Source organism: Hippocampus guttulatus, chromosome 15 (genome assembly GCF_054856545.1).
Source record: "Hippocampus guttulatus isolate MCC_2025c chromosome 15, RoL_Hgut_1.0, whole genome shotgun sequence".
Lineage (NCBI taxonomy): Eukaryota > Metazoa > Chordata > Actinopteri > Syngnathiformes > Syngnathidae > Hippocampus > Hippocampus guttulatus.
The window spans coordinates 3,424,960-3,451,737 of record NC_141275.1 but is presented as its reverse complement, the minus strand read 5'-3'; the positions used below and the strand labels follow the sequence as shown (position 1 = coordinate 3,451,737).

Here is a 26,778-nt window from a genome sequence, read left to right as displayed (position 1 = left end):
GGCGATCTCCCGCTCCTTTCTGCCCTCGCTCGTGAATAAGACCCAGAGATACTTGAACTCCTCCACTTGGGGCAAGATCTCCTCCCCGACCCGGAGAGGATACTCCACCCTTTTCCGACTGACGACCATTGTTTCAGATTTGGAGGTGCTAATTTTCATCCCAACCGCTTCATCACCATCTTCATCCCGAACACCTTCTCCAAGTCCACAAAGGACATGTAGACTGGCTGGGCGAGGTCCCACGTGCCCTCAAAGACCCTGCTAAGGGTGTAGAGCTGGTCCAATGTTCCATGGCCGGGACCAAAACCACACTGCTCCTCCTGAATCTGAGGCTCAACTTCCCGATGGACCCTCCTCTCCAGCACCCCTCAATAGACCTTACGAGGGAGGCTGAGGAGTGTCATCCCTCTGTAGTCGGAACACACCCTCCAGTCCCTCTTTTTAAAAGAGGGACCACCACCCCGGTCTGCCAATCCAGAGGCACTTTCCTCGACGACCACACGATGTTGCAGAGGCGTGTCAACCAGGACAGACCCACAACATCCAGAGCCTTGAGGAACTCTGGGCTGATCTCATCCACCCCTGGGGCTTTGCCATCAAGGAGCTTTTTTACCACAGAGATAGGAGAGCCCACCTCAGAGTCCCCAGAATCTGCTTCCTCTAAGGAAGGCATGTTGGTGGAGTTGAGGAGGTCTTCAAAGTACTCTGCCTACGACTTACAACATCCCGAGTTGAGGTCAGCAGCGCCCCATCCCCACTGGACACAGTGTGAATGGTGCACTGCTTCCTCCTCCTGAGACGTTGGACGGTGGACCAAAATTTCCTCGAAGCCGTCCGGAAATTGGCTTCCATGGCCTCTCTGAACTCTTCCCACGCCCGAGTTTTTGCCTCGGCGACCGCTGAAGCTGCATCAGGCTGGCCGCCTCAACAATAGAGGCACGGAACATGGTGCACTCAGACTCAATGCCCTCCCATAGATGGTGAGCCCATGGGAAAGGGGACCTACGTTGCCTTTTCAGGCTAAACCCGGTGGGGCCCCGTGGGTGTAGGCCACCAACCGTGGCCACACCGTGGGTGTGTCGCCAACGAGCCCCACCTCCAGGCCTGGCTCAAGAGGGGGGGCTCTGGTGTCCCGCGTCTGGGCAAGGGAAACTCAAGTCCATATATTATACTCATCATAAGGGATCTTTTGAGCTGTGCTTCGTCTGATCCCTCACCTAGGACCTGTTTGCCATGGGTGACCCTACCAGGGGCATTAAGCCGCAGACAATTTAGCCCCTAGGATCATTGGGACCCACAAACCCCTCCACCACGGCAAGGTGACGACTCACGGAGGGGTGACTGAGACTGCTTCTGCTTAAATCATGTCAGGTCCGAAACAAACCGAATAATGTTTAGGATCACAGAAACATAGACACTATACAAAACTCTGTGACATAACTATTTATTTACAAGAACAAAAGTGTGCCAACAAAATCTACACAGAAATCACTGGTCACAACAAGAACCAGGAAAAACAATACATTAATAAAAGGTGCTTGCAAAAGGCAATAAAATAGTCAGAAGAAAATAGACCGAGAATACCAAATGAAATGACAAGAGTCCTATTCACACGAACAAACAAAAGCAAGGTAAAATGACTACACAAAGTCTAAACTTACAAAAACCTGGAACTAAGGGATTAACTACTATGATGAGAGCAAGAGGTCTAGAAAACAATCACTTGAGCAAGAGCAGCAACAGGGTCAAAACAATCTGACAAACTGCAGTCCTTAAATACATGGCTAATAATAATAAGCAGCACGTGGGCACACTGAAGGAATGGCTTTAGTCTTCCACTTGCTGGAAACACACAAAAACATGATCATGAAAAATCACTTTACTTAATAAACAAAAACAGTAATAATGCAGTGTTATTTCTAAATATCAAGCACTGTACAGTGGCCCATCACTTTTCACAGGTGATACGTTCCAAGTCCGCAATTGGTGAATTTCTCCAAAGTAGAAGTTGACTTTTCTTTAAGACATGTCTATTAAGACTTCCCCACCCACACATACACAGTTCCCACGCTTCTAAACACGTGTTACACTGAATAAATGTAACTTTTTGAAATACAAATTGTAGAACAGGGGTGTCAAACTCAACAAATTGATGCATTACGCTCAGTCAAGTAAACTATAATAGCTTGTTCAAGTGTGTGTGAACAGCGGAACAAAATTATTGCAAAATCTGAAGATAATTTATTTCACGTAATGATTTGACATTTTGGAACACATTTTAGCAAGGTTCATGAAAGTGGGCACCCATGATTTACTTTGGCGGGCCAGATCTCGCCCCTGGGCCTTGGGTTTGACACCTATGTTGTCGAATAAATACCCAGCTGCTGATTATAGGCAACGAGCTGTGTAATGTTCATGCTGTTGGTTTTTGCAAAACCAATTTCCCTTCCAAAAAAAATACAATTTTAATTGGTCCAATTTAAAGGGAAGACAAATAGCTGCTAAACCCGCAAAATAGCAAGGTAAAACATACACGACATACATGAACTTATGGACACAAATCCACAATAGAGAGAATCCACAATAACTGAACTGCAAAATAGCGAGGAAACACGGTAACTCCTTTGCCACGTTTTCAAAATAAAATTAGCTTCCATAGTGGTTATTGCAAGGTCACGTGTTGCCTTTTTTCCACCAATTACCGGTACTCATATGTGCTTTTTTTGTTTGTATGATTCCAAAGAAAAATATTTTTAATCCAGTAAATGTGTTGTAACATTCAGCTGTGTTACCACTGGAAGCCACAATTCACAGATTTGTGATCTTCAACAAGCATCCATTTAAGATTGACAGTTTTGGGAACTCGAGCTCTCATAATTGAAAAGCATTCATCTATCCATCCATCCGTTTTCTTCCACTTCGCCGGGGTCAGATGGCAGCGTCAGTAGCTTTACCGGGAATCCAAGACTTCCCTTTCCCCAGCCACTTCGTCCATCTCTTCCTGGGGGATCCTAAGGCGTTCCCAGTAGGGAAATATAGTCTCTCCGTCGTGTCCTGGGTGGTCCCCGGGGCCTCCTCCAAGTGGGACGCGCCTGGCACATTTCAACAGGGAGGCGCCCAGGAGGGATTTCAATGAAAAAGCAAACTGATCAACAAGTACATTACAAATATAACGCTTTTCACATTTTGTATTTTTGATAATCCCATTTGCGTACATTGCCTTAAAACTTGTAAAGCATCTGTATGGAGAATCAAAGCTTTTGAATGTATTCCCCTTTAAAGTTCTGTTCCATGTGCAAACTGCCATGCATGCCATTGCTAAATCCTCCTCCGTTTCCAAAAAAAAAAACCCCCAACAACAAACAATTCTATTGATTAATTCTTGTTACATTTCTTGTCCTAGTGCTTCGCTTTTCTTTGGCTTATTTTTCATGATGTGACTGTTCCCGCGTAGTCATTTCCCCTCCAGCCATCTCTCCCCCTGTCAGCATGGTGAAGCCCATTGTAGACAGTTTCCATGTCTATGAATACATATCGACAATGCTTTGTTGCTCAGCTGTGGTTTTCCTTCCTGTTCTAATGATCCTCGGTTTCTCTCTGCAGCCACTGTGGAAAGATGCCCATCTCCCCCCCTCCCTCCCTGTAAATGCTAATTGTTTTCTGTGCTTCAAGACGTAGAAATAGGCTGCCGATGTGTGATTGGCAGAAATCTTTGGGCTACCAAGTCATAAGTGCCTTCACAAAGAGAGAGCGAGCGATACATTTTGATACAAGCAACAGCCGTTGACAAGCCACATCAAAGGAGCATTTGCATCTATATTTTTTTTTCAGAGGAGGAAATATTCACCTAAAAGGCATAGACATTCAGTTTGTGATTGCAGTGCTCATCAAATGTCAGATTCATTTAAATATTACATTTATCACCTAGTGTACATGCCCTAAAATGAAAAATATCACTTTTATATGGAGATTTCATTGGATCAAATCATCAAAATATGTATTTATCGAATGAGTCCCATTTTTATTCCTAACAATGTTTAAGGCTGTTAAAAATTTCCCAAATAATGTAGCGCATGGAATCAAAAAAAAAAGATTCAGAAGACAGCACCTTGAAGTGTCCCATGTTGATCCTTGAACATTGTGTTCCACCTCTTGCATGGATCAAGCAGGACTGACTTAGAGTTAGTATTCAATTTTATTTCCTTTAAAATATTTGGCATGGAGTTACCCCTTTTCCCTCTTTGTTCTCCTTATTTAGAAAACGTCGAGGTGCACCGAGTGTTCGTTCGGGGTCTGAGAGGATTGATGCTCTGAGATACCAACGTATTAGAAAGGCTAAGAAGATGACAATGAATAACAATAATTCCAAGACTAGGAGGAAAGCAGGTATGTTGGCATATTTTGAACATGATTTATTACCCTTCAAAATGAAGAGCATACAGTGGGCGCTCAGGGGATAAAATGTGAAGCTGAAATGTGAATTTACAAAAAAACTGGAGAACTGGCAAATTACAAACAAAGAGCGAGGGAAACACGGCATAAACAAAACAAAAAAAAACGCTTGCAAAAGCCAAGGTAAAAATTACACCCAGAAATACTAGAAACGAAAGACTAAGAGAATTCACTCATGCAAAAACAAAACTGAGATGAAATAATCACAAAACTGAAAATACGAAGCGAGATCAATATGGACAAGAGCGAACTATGAGCATGGACAAGAGGTCTAGAAAAACAACACTTGAGGCATAACAAGCGAGCGAGGTTAATAATCTGACGCAGCACAGCTGGAGTCAGATTCCTTTTATATCCCAGTGATTGTAACGAGAGACAGGTGCGCCGCTGGAGGGAACACCCTCCATCCACTCTAGCCAGAACTGAAACAAAAAATAAAACACAGGCCAAAGCATGACAGAATGCAGGTACGAGACTGACCTGCCGGCAGTCCAGAACTATCTCTCAGTCTTTCTGGCAAAAATAGTTCAACTGAGAATGTGGAGTCTTCTGAACATCGCCTTTAATATAGCGATCATAAACCCTTTCATGCGCCCTGTAACCTGACAACATGATAAACTGTCCACTGTAGTAACCGCTGTCCCTGAAAGGGTTAAAGACCAAAGAACCAGGGAAAGGGTCCCTCAGAACTTTTCATGATAAACTTGTGCATGTAAAAGAAGCAGTACTGTGGTGACTTCAGCTGCAGGAAAATGCTGTCATGCAAATTTGAACATTTTCTTCCCTACTATGAGGCTTTTGTTCAAGATGACGAAATGGAGCCTGCCATTTTATTCCCTTGAATGTTGGCAATGAGCTTCATCACAAACCTGTATTAATCTTCCAAGGTTAATAAAGCAAACCCAATTTTAGGAGGTTATATAAAACATATCAATTGCTGTCTTCCTGCAAACCTACCCTTAATATCGTTTATTGACCATGTCCTTTACAATTGACATCATCATGGCGTGCACAACTATCGAAATGGACAAACGATAAACTCCGTTAACTTGCTACAAATTTACAAAATGAGAGAGACGAGAAGAGAGCCTACCGATAAGACACTCCACTTGACGAGGCATGTGCATTTCCACTGATAAAAATCATATCAAAAGCAAAAGTCACGCAATCTTAAATGAATCATGTATTGCTATGGTGTGGTGTATATTACTCTAAGTCAGTGGTGCCTCTACTTACGAACGTCTCTTCATACGAAATTTTCAAGTGACGAAACACCTCAACAGGAAAATATTGCCTCTTGTTACGAAAGAAATTTCAAGATACGAAAGGTAAAAATACAGTATGGGCTGCTACCCGCAGCTCCTGAGTTTCCTGAACGCAACATACTGATAGCTGCTCTGCCATTGGCTATTACCTAGCATCTTCCTGACATCCCATTGGCTAAAATGTATGAGTCTATGTGTGTAGAAGTTCTGTGTCTATGCAGCGTCCTCGTCACTCCTTTCTTAGGCCATGAGGCGTTCCGATAGATTTACGTAAATGTGAATCACCCAGAAAAAGTGTTCACCAGTCAGGCGATCGCTCACTATGCTGATATTTGCCTTGGACATTTTCGAAGAATTGTTAAAAGCCGACAAAAGCAAATGTCCTTGGATCAGTTCTTTCCAAAACGGCAGGCAAAAACCCCTTCCGAGAGAGAACATGAACTAAAGAGGGCAAAAAAAACGAGGACGCAGTCAAAAGTTAAATAACCATCATTTTTATTCTTTATTCTTTGTTTTTTACATTCTGCTCAACTCTCATTTATTGTGCAATAATCAAATTGTAACATGTATGTTTTAGGAAAACCTATTTGGGGGGGGGGGGGGGGGGGGACAGATTAGGGCATTTACATGGAAAATGCGTCTCTATTTACAACATTCTCTAGTTAAGAAATTTCTTCCAGAACCAATTAATTTCATAGAGGTACCACTGTATTATGAATGCCTCATATATAGGACTATACTGCATGTATTCAATGTATTGTAGGGGTACATTAAGCGTGAATATCTATGTGGGTATACGCGGGTGTATATGACCTGGACATACACAACCGTACAGCTTCATGTGAGTATAAGATGACAAAAAACAAACACCGTAACAGCGAACACAACCGAACTGTATGAGCTTGGAAAACAGTTTCTCGCATCAGACGTTGTGGCTGTAAACCATTGAATATGTTTCCTCTTCCAGGTGTGTCCACCTCTCAGACCCGGCAGGCCCACATCACTCAGGTACTTCAGCCCGAAGAAGCGCTCTATCTCAACAGGAAAAAGAAACGGCTCCTACTCCATGATCCCTACACTCGCTTCTCTGCTCTGCTGTACCGCCGGCCCCTTCGAGAAGACCAGAAGGCTATTTTGGCTTGTATGGACAACGTAGAACTAGACCATGCCACCTTCCTCTGAAAAAAATCCACACAAATGAAGGTCAAAATAGATTGTATGTCGACACGTTTTAAAACAATAATTGCTTGGATCATCTGCTGAGATGGGGAGAACTGCATTTTAGTATTTCGATGTGGTGCACCCTGTTCAACCAATGGGCAATTCAACCATTTATGATGGGTTTTCTACATTTTCTAATGACGATGAATGAAGATCAAACACTTCAATATTCATTTCAATCTCGACGACAATCCATCCAAAATCCGTATTTCTAAATGTTGGCCTCTGGAATGAATGCGCTAATCGCCATGTTTCCTTGGATGGTCCCATTTAGTATTCTCGTCAATGTGTTTACGTTTTCAGCAAATCAAATCAGAATGATACCTGCCGTAGTTTGACAACGATTTTCTCCAGTGCAAAAAGTTATTTGAAATCCGAGATTTCCCTTATATCGTGTAAGCTAATAGAAATGCATGTCAGGCTTGCATTTATTTCAGTTTTTACACCCTCGTCTCCATTTCTTCTACTGTAGGGAGTACAGAGGGCTCAAAATCCTACTCAGAATAAATTAGCTAGCCAAAACCAATATAGCTGAGGAAAAAAGTAACTATACAGGATTTTGTGCCATAGTACTGGATCTGCCAACATAGAAAATATAACTGAGATGAATGTATGTTTGGTTGCCTGCCTCATGCATCCGTCTATTTACTTTCATCTGGGAGTTGGAGCCGATACAAGCTGAGCTGATCTTTGGGCAAAAGGCAGACTAGGGCTAGGACTGGTCGCCAGTCAATCACAGGACACGTATAAAGACTCACAACCGTTGACACTCACATTTACACCACCACTTAGGGGGAACGGACCCCACGCTGCCTGCGCTGAAGTCAGGCAAGTGAACCACGACACCATCAGTGACCTGCTGCTTGCTTCACTTCACTTCAAATCCGAACGTCATTTCTACTGAGCCGTTTTGCTTCACAGTATGAATGTAATGTTCCATTTTGTTTGATTTTGTAAGCATGCTGTAAGTGAAAGAATAATCACCTATGAAGGAATAGGATTGGCAATTAGAGGCAGCTACATTTTTCAGCGACACTTTTTCGTCCCTGTTTTTCTCGACCTATTCATTTCATTTTGGAAGTTGTTGAGACATTAAAATCTGCTCTTTGACAGTCCAGGGAGTGAACACTATTGGGATAAAACAAAGAACAGGAGTTGTCATAACGTCACGGGCTTAGATGACTCAGTTTCACGTTACTGAGTTACAGTTGGAATGACTTGAGGATTGCTGAAGCACTGTCAAAGCTAAAGTACCGTATTTTCTGCACTATAAGGATCTTCGGATTATAAATCGCACCTTCAATGAATGGCCATTTGAGTTCATCTGCAAGTCAAGGCTGGTGAGCGAATAATTTCATGATTTCATCATGATTTAATCATTTGGATAAAGTGAGAGGTGGATGGATAGACAGACAGACAATTAGGGCTGCACAATAAATCATCATCGCGATAATGGCATGTGTAATATGCGTATTGCAAAGACGTGCAATAAGTTTTATCTGGAATTGTATGCGTTCGTCTGAAGTTGACCAGTCGGATGCAACCTTAAATGGACAACACCATCAGGTGAACTGGATCTAGAATCATTACAAACACTAGATTATATATATATATATATATATAGAGAGAGAGAGAGAGAGAGAGAGAGAGAGAGATTTTCTTTGAGTATTATGAATCATTTTGATTGAAGATTTCATCCAGCTGCAAGACCAACAAAGTCTTTTGAAATACGCCACAATTACGATAATTACATTTTGTTTTTGTTTTCTAGCTTTTTCCATAGCCAATATCGTAAAAACTTTTGAAAAGACTCCACTTCATCTATAATTTTCCCTTTACTCACAAAACAACTGACATGCTAAGGGTAAAAATGCATTATTTAGATATACACTACTCACAAAGAGTGAAGGAAACCAAATGATGACTGCCACCCAACTCCAGTCTTGTTTAAGGGAGGTGAGAGGCACCCAAGTGTCACGTCAGACCTTTGGAAAACGTTTACATCAGTGTAGTCTGCGTGTGAGATGCCCTGCAAGGGTACCCGACTACATCACCGGGCACCATGTTAGAGACGACAACAAGAGCGCTGTGCCTCAGCCACTGTTGTCACCAGACGATTTTTTGGTGGTGGCGGTGTTACAGTGTGGGCTGGTGTGTCCAGTCGGTACAGAACTGCCCTACACTGTGTGACAAGCCCAAACTACCTGAATAACATGAATCAGGTGATTGAACAACACGGTCCTAATTTCGTCTTGAAGGACGACAATCCCCCAGTCGCAAAGGGCTGTTAACATGTAATGTACGGAATGGCCTGTACTGCTCCTGAATCCTATTGAAAACCTTTGGCATCAGCTGACTCGTCGTTCAGAGGCTCGAAACTCTGCACTGAAGAACCTCAAAAACCTCAGGGTTGCCCTTTAAGAAGAGTGGGGTGCCATGACTCGGCAGACAATAAGTCCACTTGTGAACAGCATGAGATGTTGTCAAGCTGTCAGTGATGCTCAAGGGCACACGTTGACATTTTCTTTTTTTTGGTGTACCCACCATTCTTGTTAACTTTTGTCCTACTTTCATAATATGATAGCATTGTAGCGTGAACTTTTTACATCTTGCATAGATTTCACCTGGAAGCCAAATATCCCTAACTCTTTGCGAGGAGTGTCTATTTGTAAATTTATCCTTTCACATTTCAAAAGTGAAGTGCCTTTTTTTGAAGATTACCAGTCATATTTTCATTTGTTAAGAAAAATGAGAATATGGACCCTCAATTGATCATGCCTCAAAATGATAACCTCATTTCAAATGTACATTTATGGTACCATTTAGATTTGACGTCATTGTTGCTGAGCAATCCTTGAGCAGTACCGTACTCGTTATGCTATTGCCAGTTCCGTAACTGGCTACGTTTCTGCCTGCATATTCAAAGAAAAAAAACAATCACTACCAATCACTCATCACCAAATCACGACAGAACGTGTAGTATGTCTAAAAGGCATGAGATGTCCTTTGCTGGTATTGTTACTTGATTTTGAATCACACCGAGAGAGACAGAAAGACGTTTGCAAAAACGGAAGCCGACTCTCTAAGCGCTTCCTGGTCGAACAAGTTAAATATGTGGCTGGGCTGTCTCTCTGACTTTCCCCCAAAAGTTTTCTGATGTCTTTCAAGGCATGAAGGAGATTTGAGCGAACGTTGCATCACCAGCCTGACAGATGATTAACTCGGATATTGCTTTACAAATCGGCAGTCAGTGAACAGTAAGAAAATAATAGACACACTTAGACCTGCAGAAATTCTAAATATTTTTCACATACATTTTCATTGAGAATATATATCAAATCTGTTAATAACGGAGATTAGACTAAAGTTCCCTTCCAAAATAGTCGAGTTAAAAGTCAATTTAGTGCTCTCTCTCCTGCTGTCTGAGTAAAACTAGAGAGTCGTTGAATCGCTGTGAACTTTTTTGAATACCATGATAAGAGCCACTCTGCGTAGAAATCACATATTTTTCAGGCTTTCTGGTCCCCAAAAAGTAAAAAAAAAATGTTTTGGAAAGGCGCCATAATCAACGGCGTTGTTTGAAAGTTGTGGTTTTTCTATGTCTGTCTGTTCGACTTCTTTCCGCTTCCATTTCAATCACGCAACTTGAAAATAAATCTCGGTACTGTATCACTTGGGAATTTATCTGAGGCGGTGTGAAGAGACTGCCTTGAGTGTCATCTGACTCGGGCTTTTCACCTGCATCGAGTCTCGACAAACTTTTTTAAGGTCACTTTTATGTCGCACATGCTTGACAGGCTTTGGCCATGTGCTCAAGTAGACAACCTGGTGCTAACCGACGCTGCACAAGGAAAAAAAACTCTCTCTTACATACTCATACATGTCATGTTGTAAACTGCATTTTCTCTTTAATCAAAGTACACTACCTAGAAATAGAATGCAATGTCATTGCCGGTTAGTCCATACCTTTTATCAAGCTTCTTCGAGCAGAAGCGGGGGTGGGGTGGGGGTGGGGGGGGATGATGGCTACTCCATGAACAGCAAATATTATCACAATGTGTTCCAGACTTTGGCTCGGAACAGCAGAGATCCGAATCTTACCCTGGCTGACAAAACGCGGACTCACAAGGGGGGAAAGTATTGATCAGATTAAGTATCACGTTTTGTTTCAATGTACAGAGCCCGGAAAAAAAAGAAATCCCTACTTTCCTTCACAGTTTGTATATAATGTCTTGAATAAGCATAGCTTGTCTAATTTATTTATTTATTTATTTATTTGGTAGAACAGATTAATAATGCACATTTGAAGACTCGAGTGGGGATCGGAGTAGTGTAGGTTCAAGTGACATGTTTACCATGATGTAACAGACCAACATCAAAATGTGAGTAAAAGATATCCTCCAAGAATAGAAATGAGGTGATTTGTAATAGAGCCAGGAAATATAAACAATCTCTATATAAATATAATATACCCATGTACGTGTGGGGGCCCCGAATGGCCCGTCTCTAATATATCTCATTTGAGGACAGTTAACGTTTTAAAAGAATGTACAAGTCTCTATTTATTTTTATATTCATCTGTGCTTATATTGTAGCGGTGCAGTAGGAATAAGAAACAAAATATTTCACAGAATGGTGCATTCTAATGGATTTCACTGTACTGTATACAAACACAGCAACCTATTTTTATAGCAACGTTTGCTTGCCATTGAATAGCGAATATCAATTTGACTGTGGGCCATTATGTTTAGTTCATCGTTTAGAGATATGAATATATTATATTCGCATTTGAAGCTTACAAGAATGACGGCGCTCTTACCTTTACTACGGTCCTCCATAGCTTCGTTGGGTTCAAACCGGAAATGGTTTGACATGCATGTATTCACCATATGAAACATATTTGATTCGCGATGGCTGCTTTATCAGCTGACCTTCGGACTTACAAATGTGTTTTGTTTTGTTTTTCTGCTGAAGCACGAGCATGTGTTTGGTCATGTCATGTTTGCTTAACTCAATTTGGTTTGAGCGTTTTAGCAGCTTCTTAAGGTACTCAGCACACTTGATGTCATTCAAGCCAGTGCTGCACATTGCCAAAAACCAAACACATCATATACCTGGACATTCTGAAAACTGGTGCTATTTCCAAACAGCTGTGGTGCTTTTTTTTTTTCAAGTTCATTGTATTTCTTTGCCTCAGACCAAATGTAGCTACACACTACTTGCGTGTTACACTTGTCGGAGTTGGCCGTGTGCAGTCTCTGCTGTTGTTTCTGGGAGTTTCTGGGACAAGAGTTACAAAATGGCAGATGTTCGAGCAAGGCCATTTTTGTTTTGAATGCATCCTCATGACCATTTGCCTTTGGAATTTCTTTGTGATATTGTTCATTTTCTTGTCAACACGGTGCTTTGATTGCATATGAGTAATTCAGAAATTCGGATATGCTCCCCATAACCTTGATGACGGCTATTTGATCAGGTCAATAAAAACGAATCGGTCATCGGAATGGCTGCATCTTCAAAACTCACCACTAGGTGGAGACAGCTCTCTATGAAAAGTAAAGCATTGTCCACTAAATTACCCGGAATAAACCTGATATTTAAGTACCATTACACAGGTGTCTTTCAATAAATGAATATCGTTGAAAATGTACTTGCAGATCAAAAAAGTCAAACTCAAAACTGTTTCTTACACAGAGTCATTAAAACAGAAATATACTTTTACCCACGATATTCAAATTTATGGAAATGCACCTGTTCTTACTGTACGTACCTGCTTAATGCTATTAAAATATGCTGAATTAAAAGGTAGTATTTGCGCTGCAGTGACAGGAAAAGAAGAAAATGTATTTTAAAATTCTGGAAATAAAGAGATTTTAGGAGATTTAAAAATTCGAAAATCAGTCAGTCTGAGATCTGTAATATGGTTTTTGTTTCTCTTGAAAAGTTGTTTTTCTTTTCAGTGCATCCCGAATACTGCTTTCAGAATTTGTCATTGTAGTTCATTATGGAGCTAACATAGATGCATATGCTGTACACTCATGTTGTTTGAGGCAGTGTATATATATATTTTTTTTTCAAACTAAAACCGTTTTCTGTAAACGCTATTCGAATGCTCAATTGTGGAGCCCCTATCCAAAAGTTTAAAAATAATTTTCATGAAGCTGATTTATTTACTCCAGAAACCAAATGCAATATCGTGGGAGAAGGACAAACTGAACTCATCACCTTAGTTTGGGCTTCCATTTTGAGTTTTGTCACTGTCAAATATTTTGAGCGCACTCACGTTAACTCAAACAACTCAGTACCTCAAAATGTCTCTTTGTGCAAATGTTTTCATCCAGGAATGTCTTCTCCAGTCTGTTCACTGGCTAGGAGAAATAGTTTCATGTTCTTTCTTTTTATAAATCTTTGATTTTTTTTGTCCAGACACACAATGGATATTATTTATAATTCCTGTTCACCCCAACACTGAAAAACTGAAGGATCGCACACAAATAAACTGTCAGTTGTTTTATTTGTATTTTCAAATGTCTTGGTATGCTTGTACTGTAGTTGTACATTCATAATGGTGTATATTACATCAGTTTTTATTTATTAAAAATGTTTCAATTTTCCAAGACGTCTGTTATTGTACAAATCCAAAACACAACCTAATATATCAAAGTGTGAATCTCGAGTATTATTTATTTTGACAATTTATCGAGTTAGTCAGGAGGGGGGATATGACACGTTAGTCCCAAATCAATAGAAACAGGAAGACCGAATTAAAATGCTTGCGGTAATTGCTCTTACTGGGCTACTTGATCATCGAAAAATGATTTACTCTTATATCTTTTGGCGTCAAATGAAAGAATTGGACCAAAATAACGATTTGATCTTTGCAAGTGGAAGAGTTTGGACAGATAGACAGGCACAACAAACTCGAATCTCAAGGCAATCACAAATATTTACAACAAGGGGGAAAAAACGCCTATCTTTAGCAAAAAGGCCAGAATATCTCTCGTGACGTCATCGGCTCTTATTCTTGGTCATATTTATGAGGAGCACGTATGACATGATGCATCACATTTGATGTTTACGGGCATGCAGACTTACGTCACGCCACACAAATGATATACATGATATATTTCTTTATCACAATTCATTTTGTCTTCCGCTTCCAAATTCATTGCGCATAAATATTCTGACTGCATCGTAGGCTATTTTCTCAGGCCAGGTAAATTGTTTATTTTTTCGTCCCCAAAGAATCCGGTCATTACTTGGCCAATTAGTAATACGACAGTCTACGTCTACAAATATCATATATCCCATCCCCAACGTAACCACGCTACAACGTGGAGGATTTCGCCGAACGGCGCACTCAAAGGAGTTACGTCAGTCATTTGAAACTGGTGTGACGTCAGTGTCACTTCCTGGTCACCAGCGAACCCCACTTTCTCTCGCGAGATTAACCGTTGTCTGGCAACCAACATAAACTGCAGCCAACAACAGCCTTCCAAAATACGCTGTTATTTTCGCCAGTTGAATCATAAATACCGGTAGGTCTTCGAGAGTTTAAATAGTTTAACTGACAATTAACACACGAGAATTTTACTATTCTTATTTGTAAAATTGAATAAGGGACAACAAACTGTTTTAATTTAAAACATTTCAGACATTAAAACTTTTAATATCTGTTTACGTTAAGGAAAATACTGACAAGCCATATCTTAATGTTATTTGATTTAAATGTTGGTTTGTCATTTACAGGAGGGAAAAGGTCCAACAAGAGAAGACATGGCTGAGTCATTGGAGGAGTTCCAGATGGTCCTCAGTGAACTCACTGAGGACCAAGAGGAGCCAAACATGGGCAAGATCCGTGAAGAATATGAGAAACTCCTCAATGCGCTCACTAAGTCCTACAACAACGAGAAAAGGCTCATGACCAAATGCAAGGAACTTAGTGCAGAGATGGCGTCAGCCTCAACCAAATTTGAAGCTGCACGCAAGATGTCTCAAGATGATGAGGCAACAATGACTTCACTCAAGACGGTATAGATTACGCAGTTTTGATAACACAAGTATAACATAAATATACATCTGAATTTATGTGTGTGAAATCAGCTAACCCAAATCACTTATGCAGGAATTAGATAAAGCTTGGAAAATGGTTGATGCTGCCTACAATAAAGAGCAAGCCAATATGGAGACGATCAAAAATTTACAAGAGGAGGTTGCCACCCTAACACAGCTAGCAGAACAACAAAGTATGGCCTCTGCTAACCAAGATCAGAGGTGGGTCCGGCCAATCACCTGCAAAACCGCTTGCAAATGCTACTGTGTGTTTATTACGTAATTTAGTAAGTACGCTGAGTCCCAAATGTGTTTTCAGTGAGTTGTTGAAAATGATTGAAGACTTAACGAACGAGCGTGATCAGCTTCTGACAACAGTGGAGAGTCTCAGAGAACAGCTGAGCATTGCCAGCGCAAGTAAGCAGAAAGCAGAGACACAAAGGGAGGAAGCCTTGAACAATATTTCTCAGGTACATGGGGGTAAAGATATCATGCCATCTACGAAACCTTTCAGCTTGATATCTGTATTCTGGAAATAAAGTTTCAAGTTTCTCTGCCAAATTGTTGCTCTCTCTCGCTCTCTCTATCCCACCACGCAGCTCCAACATGAGATTCAGTTACAACAGAATGAGATTTCCCGTGAGCAGAGGTTAAAAGAGAAACTGGAAAAAGAGGTGAATGAAATGGCCACTGACTTGGAAACAAAGGTTCGAGAGATCCAAACGGTGAAGAAGGATCTCCAAACCTCCAAAGACGAGCAGCTGAGATTAGCGCAACAACTGAAATCCCTGAAGGTATTTATGACCCGCCTTTTCTCTGACACCTGTGGCTCAGACACCTCCCTGTTGGGGTGTCCCGGGCATCTCCCAGCGGCGGGAGGCCCCGGGGATGAACCGGGTCATGCCGGAGAGATGATGTCTCCCAATTTGATTTCAGTGACAGCGTAACTGAATGCTGTTTTCTTTTCCAACAGATTGGCTTTGAGAAACTCACCAAGGATCTGGAGCTGTTGCAAAATAAAACCAACAAGCTGCAGCGAGACCGAGATCAACTCGTATCGCTCAGGGAGCACCACTTTTGGGAGAATCAGAAGAATTTAAATGAGATTAAGGTACAGAGTGCGAATCAAATACATAAATCACACACATAACTGTAGCTGATGCCTATGAGTAAGTCAACTAGCATACAACAACCAACCAAACAAAATAAAGTTTATGATTCGATTCAAATATAAACCTGATTCCGAACAAGAGAACTTGAAGTGTCACAAATGTCTCACGAATTACCCAAAATAATATATGTCATGTTTTTGTCACTACAATAGTTGTCCATAAAATGTGCTCCCCTGCCATTTTTGTCAGCTGAAAGAAGATGCGGTAAATCAGATGCGTCATGAGATTTCCAAAGAAAGAAAGATGAAAGAAGCCATCCAAAAAAAGTTCCGTTTAGTGGAAGAACAGAAAGCCGACGTGGAAGTGCAGAGAGGTATTCTAAAAGCTCGGATCACCGGTCTCGAGAAAGGTATGCAAGCTTCTCTTGTGCATCCAAACACACAGACAGACTTTTAGACTGATGGAAACTTTGTGACGATGGTGTTCGCTGTTGGCTTCATGCTTAAGTGTCCATTACGCTATGCCAATGACCTGAACTGAAACATGAAACGTCATCTCCAAACCAATCTGAAACCAATCCTGGCTCTGGTCTATGTGTCCAAATGAACAAACTATGGATGAAAAACAAATCTCCGCTTCTCCTACTTGTCCATCGACAGAGTTTGAAGGTGCAAAAAAGCAAGTTGAAGCTGACAAGAAAGTAATCTCTGACCTAACCAGGGAACGAGACCTCTTGACGAAGGTAATTCTCGCTTCACACTCTTCACGTTTACAGTTAATGATGCCCCCTTTTTTTTTTGACACGTTTACAGTTAATCATGCCTCTTTTTTTTTTTTTTTTTTTACATGTTTCGGTGATCGCAATCAAAAGACAGTGGCCAAAGCCACAGAGTCAGTGGAGGTACAGCAGTGTCTTGTGATGGAGCTTGAGAATGACAAAAGGGTACTCCAACAAGAGATTACTGGCATTTGTGTGGAGGGACAGAAGCTGCGCAAATTCATCCAGGATCTGGAAAAGGACCGTGACCGCTACATCAACGACAACAACAACCTTTTGCAAAAGGTCGGTCATGTATGACAACGGATGACTGTAAGAGGTTCCGTGTTATCAGTGGCCCTGAACAGGATAAGTGGTGGAAAATGAATGAATTGACTTTTGAAAATAGGCACAGTTACTTCAGTTGCTACCTAATTTTCCAGATTATAAATCGCTATTGTAAATTGCACCAGCCATAAAATGCACAATAAAGAAGAAAAAAAGAAAAATAAAGTCACACTGCAGTAAAAGTTGCATTTTGGGGGGAGGAAATTTATTTGATGAAATCCAACACCAAGAATGGACATATCATCTTGAAAGACAATCTAAAATAAAAATAGAGAACAACAGACTAATTAAATGTAAGATATGCTAACGTTATATGTCGCATAAAAACATGTATTGAGAATGTGCCTGCTATGTTCACGTAAAATATCCTGAGTTATTCAGATAACTATCGCATCAAGAACGTGCTCACAAGTTTACCAAACCATCAGTGTCACTGCAAATCATGAAATCCAATGAAATCTTCATCCTCCGTGTCACTTTTAAACAACTCTGGAGATAGAAGATGCGACGCTTCCACTTCTACGTCGCTTAAGGCACAGTCATCGTTGATATGTCAACACAGGCCTTGAGCGCCCTCTTGCAGTTTAATGTGAAAATAACATGTCAAATGAGACATTCATTCATTCATCTTCCGAACCTATCCCAGCTGTCTCCGGGCAGTTGGCGGGGAACACCCTGAATCGGTTGCCAGCCAATCGCAGGGCACACAGAGACAAACAATCATCCACGCTCACACTCACACCTAGGGACAATTTAGAGCGTTCAATCAGCCTGCCATGCATGTTTTTGGAATGTGGGAGGAAACCGGAGTACCCGGAGAAAGCCCATGCGGGCCCGGGGAGAACATGCAAACTCCACACAGGGAGGCCGGAGCTGGAATCGAACCCGGTACCTCTGCACTGTGAAGCCGACATGCTAACCACTGGACTACCGGGCCGCCCTCAAATGATACAATAATGTGTTAATAATTTCACACATAAGTGGCTCCAGAGTATGAGTCGCACCCCCGGCCAAACTATGAAACAAATATTGTAATATGATGGATGTTCATATACATGGTCTTTTTGGTCTTACAGCTGTTTAATATGAATAGTTTTGGAATGCGGGAGGAAGCCTTCCTTCCACCTGCAATTCAAATTCAAATCTGTGAGACAGACATACAAACCACTTGTGCACCATGCTGCATAGACAGACAGGCAGACAGTGAGATTGGTATTGTAGATAGGTAGGTATGTAAAAAACAGAAGTTAGTGTGAATCCCTCACCACACGGATGCACTGTGCTGCACACTGTCATTTTTCTCCCCCTCTCCCTCCCTTGTTTCTTTCTGACTTTCGGGTTGAGTGAACGCTGGCGCGTTTTGGCTGCCGCTGCTCAACCCGTATTGTTTTGTGTTTTTTGTTATTGTAAAGTGTCCTTGGGTGTCTTGAAAGGCGCTTATAAATAAAATCTATTATTATTATTATTATTATTCCTTTTTCTCTGCCATGCACAGCAGTGCTGTTTGCACCTTCTGATTATAGCAGTATTATATACTGTAAGTGTTTACAAATCTCTTGAATTCATTGCACAGGGTCTAACAACCCAAAGCACATGATTAAAAATATTTAAATGCAAAGTTGAGACAATAACATGGAGCGAAAATGTGAGGCCCCAGCAGTTCCATATTTTCTCCCCGCATTTTGCAATCACCTATTTTCAAGGGAAACCCACAAATTTGAAATCATATCTGTGACTGAAGATGACCCAAGTGACCAGTTGAGAGGGGTTGAAAGCTCATAATGTATTGTTACAGTACATGCAGGGTCAGTAATTCCTTGGTATGGATCACACACTGTTTTCAATGGCACTTTTCTATTTTAATGTTTGTTTTGTTTTTTTGCTTAAAAAGATGCAACAAAAAATTAATGAACTTGAAACAAGTGAGATGGCAGTCCATAACTGGAGAAAGCGAGTCACGGAGGAAGAGTGCAAGCTGGAAAGGAAAGAGGAGCTATTGGATTCTGTGATATCTGAAAGGAACCACTACAGCAAAAACCTTGTTGATGCTCAGGTATCAATGAGACATTGATCTTTTTGCTTCAATGCCAAGTACTTTCTTTGTCGTTTTTCCTGCTGTTGTTTAATCTAAAAGATGGTTCTACCCCACCCAGGATGGCATTGCAAAGTTGAAGATCAAGATGAGGGCGATGAACAACCAGAATACTCAGTTGAAGGATGAAATAGAAGCAAAGGAGTTGGTCATTCACAAAGAACAGCAGCACCACAAACGCTTAGTGCGAGATAATGACAATCTCAAGGTACCGCAGCTCGACCTGTTCTTCGTTGTTTGTAAATTGGGGCTGTGTGTGTGTATATCGTGTTTGTTCATGCTGTGCTCCCATCGTATGGAATTCCAGGGACAACTGAAGTTGGTAACTCAGCAACTGGAGGAAGAAATTCGACGTGTTGAGCAGCAGAAAACAGAACAAGAAAGACTTCAGAAAATTATTACTGACAGAGAAACTGAACTCATGCAGCTGAAAAAGCAACTGGATCAAGTAAGGAACAGATCATGTGTATGCCATATATTGTCTGTGTACTCGCTCCACATCCCCCCACCCCTTTCACTGCAGCAAATAACCAGAGCAACTTCAATGTGAAACTGTCGATAGGTCAAATTACTAGACTGACGTGAGCTGCCATTTTGCTTTTATTATAGTGAATTCAGGCACCCGATTGGCCGAGTGACACAAACACGGAAATGTAGCGGCTTCCGAGTGACATGCTGAACAAAATTACATTTTAAGAAGAACAGTTCATTATTTTCGTCTGAAACTTGAGGCACTTTTAATCCATCAATATTGTGGCATCCCTAATAATCATGTTTTTTTTTGTTGTTTTTTTTGGTTTTGTTTTGTTTTTAACCATAAATGGCATCTGGCAGTCCAGATAGATTCGGCATCACCCGCTGATCTAAATGAACACATAATCCACCTGGAATTCCCAATTTTCTTTTTCAATTTCATGGTGGAAAATATCTTCCTTCTTAGAACCATATTAAGTATCCTTCACAAAAAAATATGTTTTTAAAAGCAAAAAAGATAGGCATGGTGTTTTTCAAGGGTGCTGCCAGAGCACCTTGAAAATTACAGAGTAAGATTTAAGATATCCTTTATTTGTCCCACACTGGGGAAATTTACAGCCTCCGGCAGCAAGAATGTAGGTAGAAAGAAGAAAGAAGAAAAAAACAACAAACACCGTTCAATTAAGTGCAATATAAATACAAAATGGATAAATCGCAGTGTAAGCTACTCCCCTGAAGAAAATATTTTCTTTGAACAAAAAAATTATAATTTCAGTACACAAGAGTGCCCAGTAAACACAATTGAAATGTAATTCAATCACAAAAGCCTGAAACTTCACTTCCATAAACCCATACGTAAAATCTCTAAAAGGAGCATTTTAACCCACAGACCATGAAAATTCCCAGAAAGGAATTCCACAGGGATCTATAGTCTGCACGTAATACAATGCCGTAGTAAGATCAGGTTATTATTTGATTTTTGTCAGAAAAGAGTCCTGAATTATAATACCACAATCAATTGGAAACAAGCTAAAATGCACAAAGACAATTCAACTTCCGCTTCACTTTTTTGGTGAAATTTCAAGGTGACCAGGGAACGGGACAACTTGGGAAAGCAGCTGCTACGGCGCAACGAAGAACGAGTTCTGTTGTATGAGAAGGTCAAGATCCAGCAATCCATCATATGTAAGAGGGACTTTCACCACAACCAGAAGATGGAAGACATCCGCCTCCTCAAATTGGAAATCAAGAGGATCAGGCGTGAAAAGAATATCTTGGACAAGGCTGTACCCAACGCAGATGATCTGAAGTAAGAAAGTCAAAAATAATCGTAAGAATATATGAAAGACCAACACTGAATGTCTTAGCGACTCTGGTAGTCTTACAAACCCAATTCCAAGAAGTTGTGGCATTGTGTTCAACATGAATAAAAACGGAATGCAATGATTTGCAAAATCATAACCAACCGACAGGTATATTTCATTTGAAACAGACTACAAAGACACAATATTTAACTCTTTCATGCACCCTGTAGCCTGGTATCATGACAAGCCTCCACTGTAGTAACCACTGTCCCTCAAAGGGTTTAAGTTCAAACTACTGATTATCAATTTGAACATTGAACATTTTTTTTTGTTTGCTTGCAATGTAACTACAGCTCTCTATAGGGGCGTTCACACGGCAACTTTTACTCCGGTGCAACACCCACCCGGGCTGCCCCCGTAGAGCATTCACACGTACAAAGTTACACCGGTGTAGCCCCTGAAAACAGCTTCAAACCGGAGCAAATTTAACCCTGCTCAAGGAGGTGGTTTAAAAATTTACTCCGGAGCAAATGCACGTTTGCGGGGCAGCACCGATATAAAATGGTACATGTGAACGCTACAGGGTTAAAAATTTGCTCCGGAGCAAATGCTCGTTTGCAGGGGCGGGGTGGGAAGTAGCCTCGCTACGCATGTGAAGAGTTGACTACACACGGCTGGAATGCGTTGCTTTCGTGCTCTGTTGTACTTCCGTCATCTTTCCTTTTGGAAGAGACTGGACTGTCTCGGAGTTGTTTGTGTAGTTTGTTCCTCTGTTGTGTGTTCACGCCCCCCATAGAATTTACTTTGTGATTTCCTCTCTTGATTTTCTGTTTGGCGCATTATGTTTGCTTTTCTGAGTGTCACTGAAGTCATCGTTGATTTATGTTTTCGGGGCCGGTCATTGAACGCCTCTCGAGCAGAAGGCACAGAGACCGAGAAGGAGAAGGACGTGCCTGTAGTTGCTTGAGTTAAACAAATTATTAAAGTGCGTATGTTTTAAAAAGAACCAACACGACAGCTCTTTCTTTCATTTCCGTATTAATGCTATCGCATTGCACGGCTGCAGAAGCTGCCGTGTGAACGCAAGTGGGGCTGCACGGGAGTTAACACGCTTCTCTTTGGTCAGCAGCTTTTTGCGTGTGAACGCTCCACAAAATTTACACCGGTGTAAGATATATCGCAACAAAATACAGAACGTCAGTGCAGCACCGATGCAAATGTGTGCCGTGTGAACACCCCTTATGAAATAATAACTTCATATTAGAAAACCAGGTCTCGAAATAAAGGCATATGCATTGTGCCGTATGTGATTAAAAATGTATATTTTGTGCTTCATTAAAACAAATTGAATAGCAACCCCCCCCCCCCCCCCCCCCCCCCCCCGATAATTGAATCACTGAGACAATCCAAAACAGCTTTGCTGGGCTGGATGCACTCATGTCACATCACACGTCCCAAGCTAGTTAGCAAAGAGCGTTAGCTGGCTAGCTTGTGCAGCTAAAAACGTTGCAGAGTCGCTCTCAGTTTAACTCAGGAATCAAGAAGGGATGATGACGAAAGACAGAGAAGTAATGGTAGTTGCTAAACTAAGTTTAAAAAACCGAGTGGGGCCAGGGCATTTTTACAAAACATTTTGGCATTTAGCCACATTTGCGTCAAGGTACTAACTCCGATCCCCATGCACGTGACGAATAAAGGTTATCTGTTTCATGTGTTGTAGACGAGAGCTGTTTACCCTGCAAAGGGAACTGGCTCGAGAAAGGACGAGGAACGGTGTTCTTGAGGAACAGCTAAACCCCATAAATATTCACAGATGGAGGCGACTGGAGGTCAGTGTACTGTAGCTATCTTGTGCATCGTATGGTCATCCTGGACAGGGAGATTTCCCCATCTGCGTCCCCTTCTCAAGGTTTCATATTTCCACAGATGGGTTTCAAATGTTTTTTTCTTGCCCTTCCAGGGGTTTAGGATCAGGGGACGTTGTGAATATTTATCAACTGTGGGAATGTGAAGCTCTTTGAGAACTTTTTGTGATATTGGAGTACAGTGATCCCTCGCTCTAACGCGGTTCCCTTTCCGCGGCTTCGCTGTTTCACAGTTTTTTTTTTAGTGCAGTTTTTTAAATGCTTTTAAACAGTGAATTGCGTTCTGCATCCTGATTGGCTAAGGCACTGACCGACGTGAACAGTCCCCGCACCTCCTCTCTGTACAGCTTGCCAAATTTACCTTTGCAAATTTCTGGTCTTTGGTTTCATTGTATCAGTGGCGGATGCTGGTGTGTCAAGGAGGGGAAGCTCAATTTTGGCCGACATCATAAAATGTGTCCGTTTATTTATACGTGAATTCTACTCTCCGTTCCTTTTCAAAAAAATGAAAAGGTTGCCTTCACCCTAAGATCGGTGATTGGCATGCAGAAAAGCTGAGCTTCCTGGCCAGCCTATAAACGCCCACTGTCCATAGACTCCCAGAGACGCCGAGCGTCCGATGGGCGGGACAAAACCAGCATTTATCCAATGACTCGTCTCGTTTCAATGCATTGGGACAACCTACACTGAACTCTCTCGATGTCCAGCGTCCGCGCGGTCGACGCTCAGCGTCCACACAGTTTAAAGCACAGTGAAGCTGCGGGAATGAATGAGAAGAGAGTCGCGTCGTAACCAGTAATAAGAAGCTGATTCGGAACAAAAGTTGAGCGCGTTGTAACGTATATTTAGTCAATGACATGGCCACACAATTGTACGTACACACATATATTTGACTTACTTTTTGACATTTTAGGGGAAGCTGAGCTTCCCTTGCAGTCTTAGAGCAATGGCCTCTGCATTACATGCATAGTTCAGTACTGCATTATATAATATCTGTAAAAAATAAAGCTGACTATCAAGTACCAAAGACAACTTTATTGTCAAATGTGCTGTATGAGAAACATACAGTACATTTGAAATTTCGTCCCGCTCACATGTTTTTGCTTTTTTTTTTTTCAAAATAAATCCTACTTGACGGATTTCACTTATCACTGGTTCTTTTTGGAACGTAACCCCCACAATAAACGAGGGATTACTGTATATAAATAAATTTGACTTGGCATAGACTGAAAATATTACATTTGTCATCACTGGGTTCCAAATTGTTTAGAATTTCAGGGGTGCCACTGTATTGTCTCCATGACGGTGTTGATTTTACCTCGAGTAGAAAATATCACCACATGTGAACATTATCACTTGATCCTAAAACTTCAACAAACCATTAACACATTTGAAATGGTTGTCAATGACAGGGCAGCGACCCCTGCAAGTATGAACTGATCCAGAAGGTTCACACTTTACAGAGAAGACTCATCAACAAGACTGAAGACTTTGAAGAACAAGAATTCTTGTTACAGGTGACATTTTTGTGTAGCTTCATTGAAGTGCTTGAATTATTTCATCTTGTGTGGTCAGCATGGACCCTAAAATAGTTTATCCATGTTTTTGTTCTTCTTATTACATGTATGAGTATTTTTGGCAATTCAAATAAAAACGTTTTTTCTTTCCTCTTAAATATAGGAAAAAGAGAAGCTGTATGTCGAGCTGCAGCAAATTTTGGCTCGACAGCCTGGTGCAGAGGCACTTGAGCAGCTTCAGCATTGCCAATGGACATTGAGGGAAAGGACCAAAAAGCTAATGGTATCCAAGTGTAATAATACTTGCCTGTCCTCACCTGCAGCTGTATCATATACCGCAATTTTTGGTTTCAGATCAAATATGGTCACGGTTTTGACAAATGTGTTTTGACTGCACAGGCACTGACTGCAGAGGTGAGAGTACTGGACTCAAAGATGAATGAGTACAAAAGCGAGAATCAAAAGTTGATCACTGAGCTGGCAGACCTCAAGAAGAAGTATTTCACTCAGAAAAGGTTACAAAGGTAGGCTTCGTTAATTGGCTTGAGTTAGATTTGAATGGCAAGGAGAATAACAGTGGAATTTAAAGAGCGGCATAAACAGTCCAGTGGGTCCTTGGCTTATGATCCAGACATTCAACATTTCGAGGATACAAACAACGCGCAATGAACGACTTTGCAAAGCGGCTTCAGAATCTGTCGTCAGGCAGTGCAAGACAGCATGCTGAGTCACGGCTGTAATCGCGTTTTTTATTTGACAGTTTTATATCAATTCATTTTCGGAGCCACTTATCCTCACACAGGTTGCGGGGCGCGCTAGAGCCTATGATAATTTTATATTTATTGCCGAAATGTTTACTCTCTACTTACTATGAATATGACGTTTAGTGAAGGTTAGTGGTGGAGTATAGCACGTTACGACAAATTAAATTTATGTTGCCGCTGTGGAACTGGACCCCCATCATAAACCGAGGACCCCCATTTCAAAAACTGGCATTGATACAAATACACATTTATAATGACATTAATATTTGTGTGTAGTCCCCAATTGATTAGCAGTGAGGACCAGATATCAGTAGGGATTTGATAAATGATACATTCTCCCTGAAAGACCAAATATATTTGGTTCATGGTCCGATGCCAGTTTTATTTATTGTCATTTAAAAAAATATCTAATGCCCATTCATTTATTATTTTTTAAAATAATATATGATGTCCGTTTATCAGGTTTGCAAGATCATTTGGGTTGAAAAATCCCAGAATGTCCCTTTTTCATTTGGTCAAAATTACCTGACAGATTGACAGGTGTTGGCTTATCATTAATATTCAAGGTCCCATGCCATTAAAATCCAATATTTGCACTTTTTTATGCATAAAAAAGTAAGTTACTTTCCTGAATACCTAGTAACTTAGTTACTTTCCTGATTACTTGACTTTAAAAGAAAATTGTCAAAATGAAGCAATGTTTGGTACAATTCCCAACATACCTCAAGTACCACCGACTATGATGTTAAAACTTATATTTTGGAAGATGAAGACAGCTGTAAAAAAAATATATATATAGAATTTTGATAGCAAGGGACCTTTCAAGATTGTGATCTCTGCTCACCTAACTGACATCATTTGGTTCAAACATCCGAACCTCAATGCCTTGACCAACCAAGCAAACGTTAATCTTTGTGTTTGGTTTTGTATTCTGGGGACAATCGTCAATCTTCCCTTGATTCCCTGAGAAGATAGAAGACCATTGCAGAACCTGCTGGGAAAGAATTGACAATTATGTAATTGAAATGATCTTTGTCTACACGGACGCCTAAAGTTACATCCATGCAATGTAATTCAATGTATTTGCTTCTGTCTCATCTCAGCGACAAGTCCAAAACCAAAGGGGAACACTTGGTGCTACCTCAGCTGCTCAACAAGCCGCATTACGCTGGCGGAGGCTTCAAGTTTGATGAACTTTTCCGATGACGAATGAGCATTTTTTTCAAAACACGCTGTGATAATTTAACCCTTTCATGCACCCTGTAACCGGATAACATGGTAAGCTGTCCACTGTAGTAACCGCTGTCCCTGAAAGGGTTCATGTTGGTGAATGTCACTCATCAAATTTGCCTCAGGAAGTGAATGTAGCACTCGATCCTCAGGTGCCTTCAAAGAGAACGTTGCATCCGGAAAGCATTGGATGTGTGAAAATACATGGATAAATTATGTATCCCTATTATGGTTGAGAAACACATATCATAGGCACAGTGGAAGAGAAATCTTGACTGCATTATTATCAGAATATTTTTATACTATATTTTTTACAGGTCTTAGT

The 26,778-nt window shown here is 41.0% G+C and overlaps 2 protein-coding genes across 4 annotated transcripts in view; both read left to right on the top strand.

Annotated features, from left to right (window-relative positions):
- igsf9bb (immunoglobulin superfamily, member 9Bb) overlaps positions 1-12,585 on the top strand; it is a 100,235-nt gene extending 87,650 nt beyond the window's left edge. For 2 of the 3 annotated variants that reach the window (XR_015103073.1, XR_015103072.1), the window contains exon 19: positions 4,259-4,508. Coding sequence is in view for 1 of the 3 variants with exons in the window: in XM_086131110.1 (XP_085987236.1) it covers positions 4,259-4,386; positions 6,685-6,899 (343 nt within the window). In the remaining 2 variants the exon portion in view is untranslated. Of the gene's footprint in view, positions 1-4,258; positions 4,509-6,684 lie in introns of those variants that run through there. The other variant, XM_086131110.1, reaches the window with a different exon arrangement.
- A 2,129-nt stretch (positions 12,586-14,714) lies between these two features.
- Positions 14,715-26,737, top strand: cfap58 (cilia and flagella associated protein 58). Its single transcript, XM_086131111.1, has 17 exons — positions 14,715-14,969; positions 15,064-15,212; positions 15,310-15,460; positions 15,590-15,784; positions 15,964-16,101; positions 16,352-16,511; positions 16,762-16,844; positions 16,974-17,165; positions 19,099-19,260; positions 19,361-19,507; positions 19,607-19,747; positions 20,859-21,082; positions 22,798-22,906; positions 24,355-24,459; positions 24,623-24,742; positions 24,859-24,983; positions 26,327-26,737. The coding sequence occupies exons 1-17, from the start codon at positions 14,715-14,717 to the stop codon at positions 26,427-26,429; spliced, it is 2,559 nt and encodes an 852-aa protein (XP_085987237.1). The 3' UTR covers positions 26,430-26,737.
- The last annotated feature ends 41 nt before the right edge of the window (positions 26,738-26,778 follow it).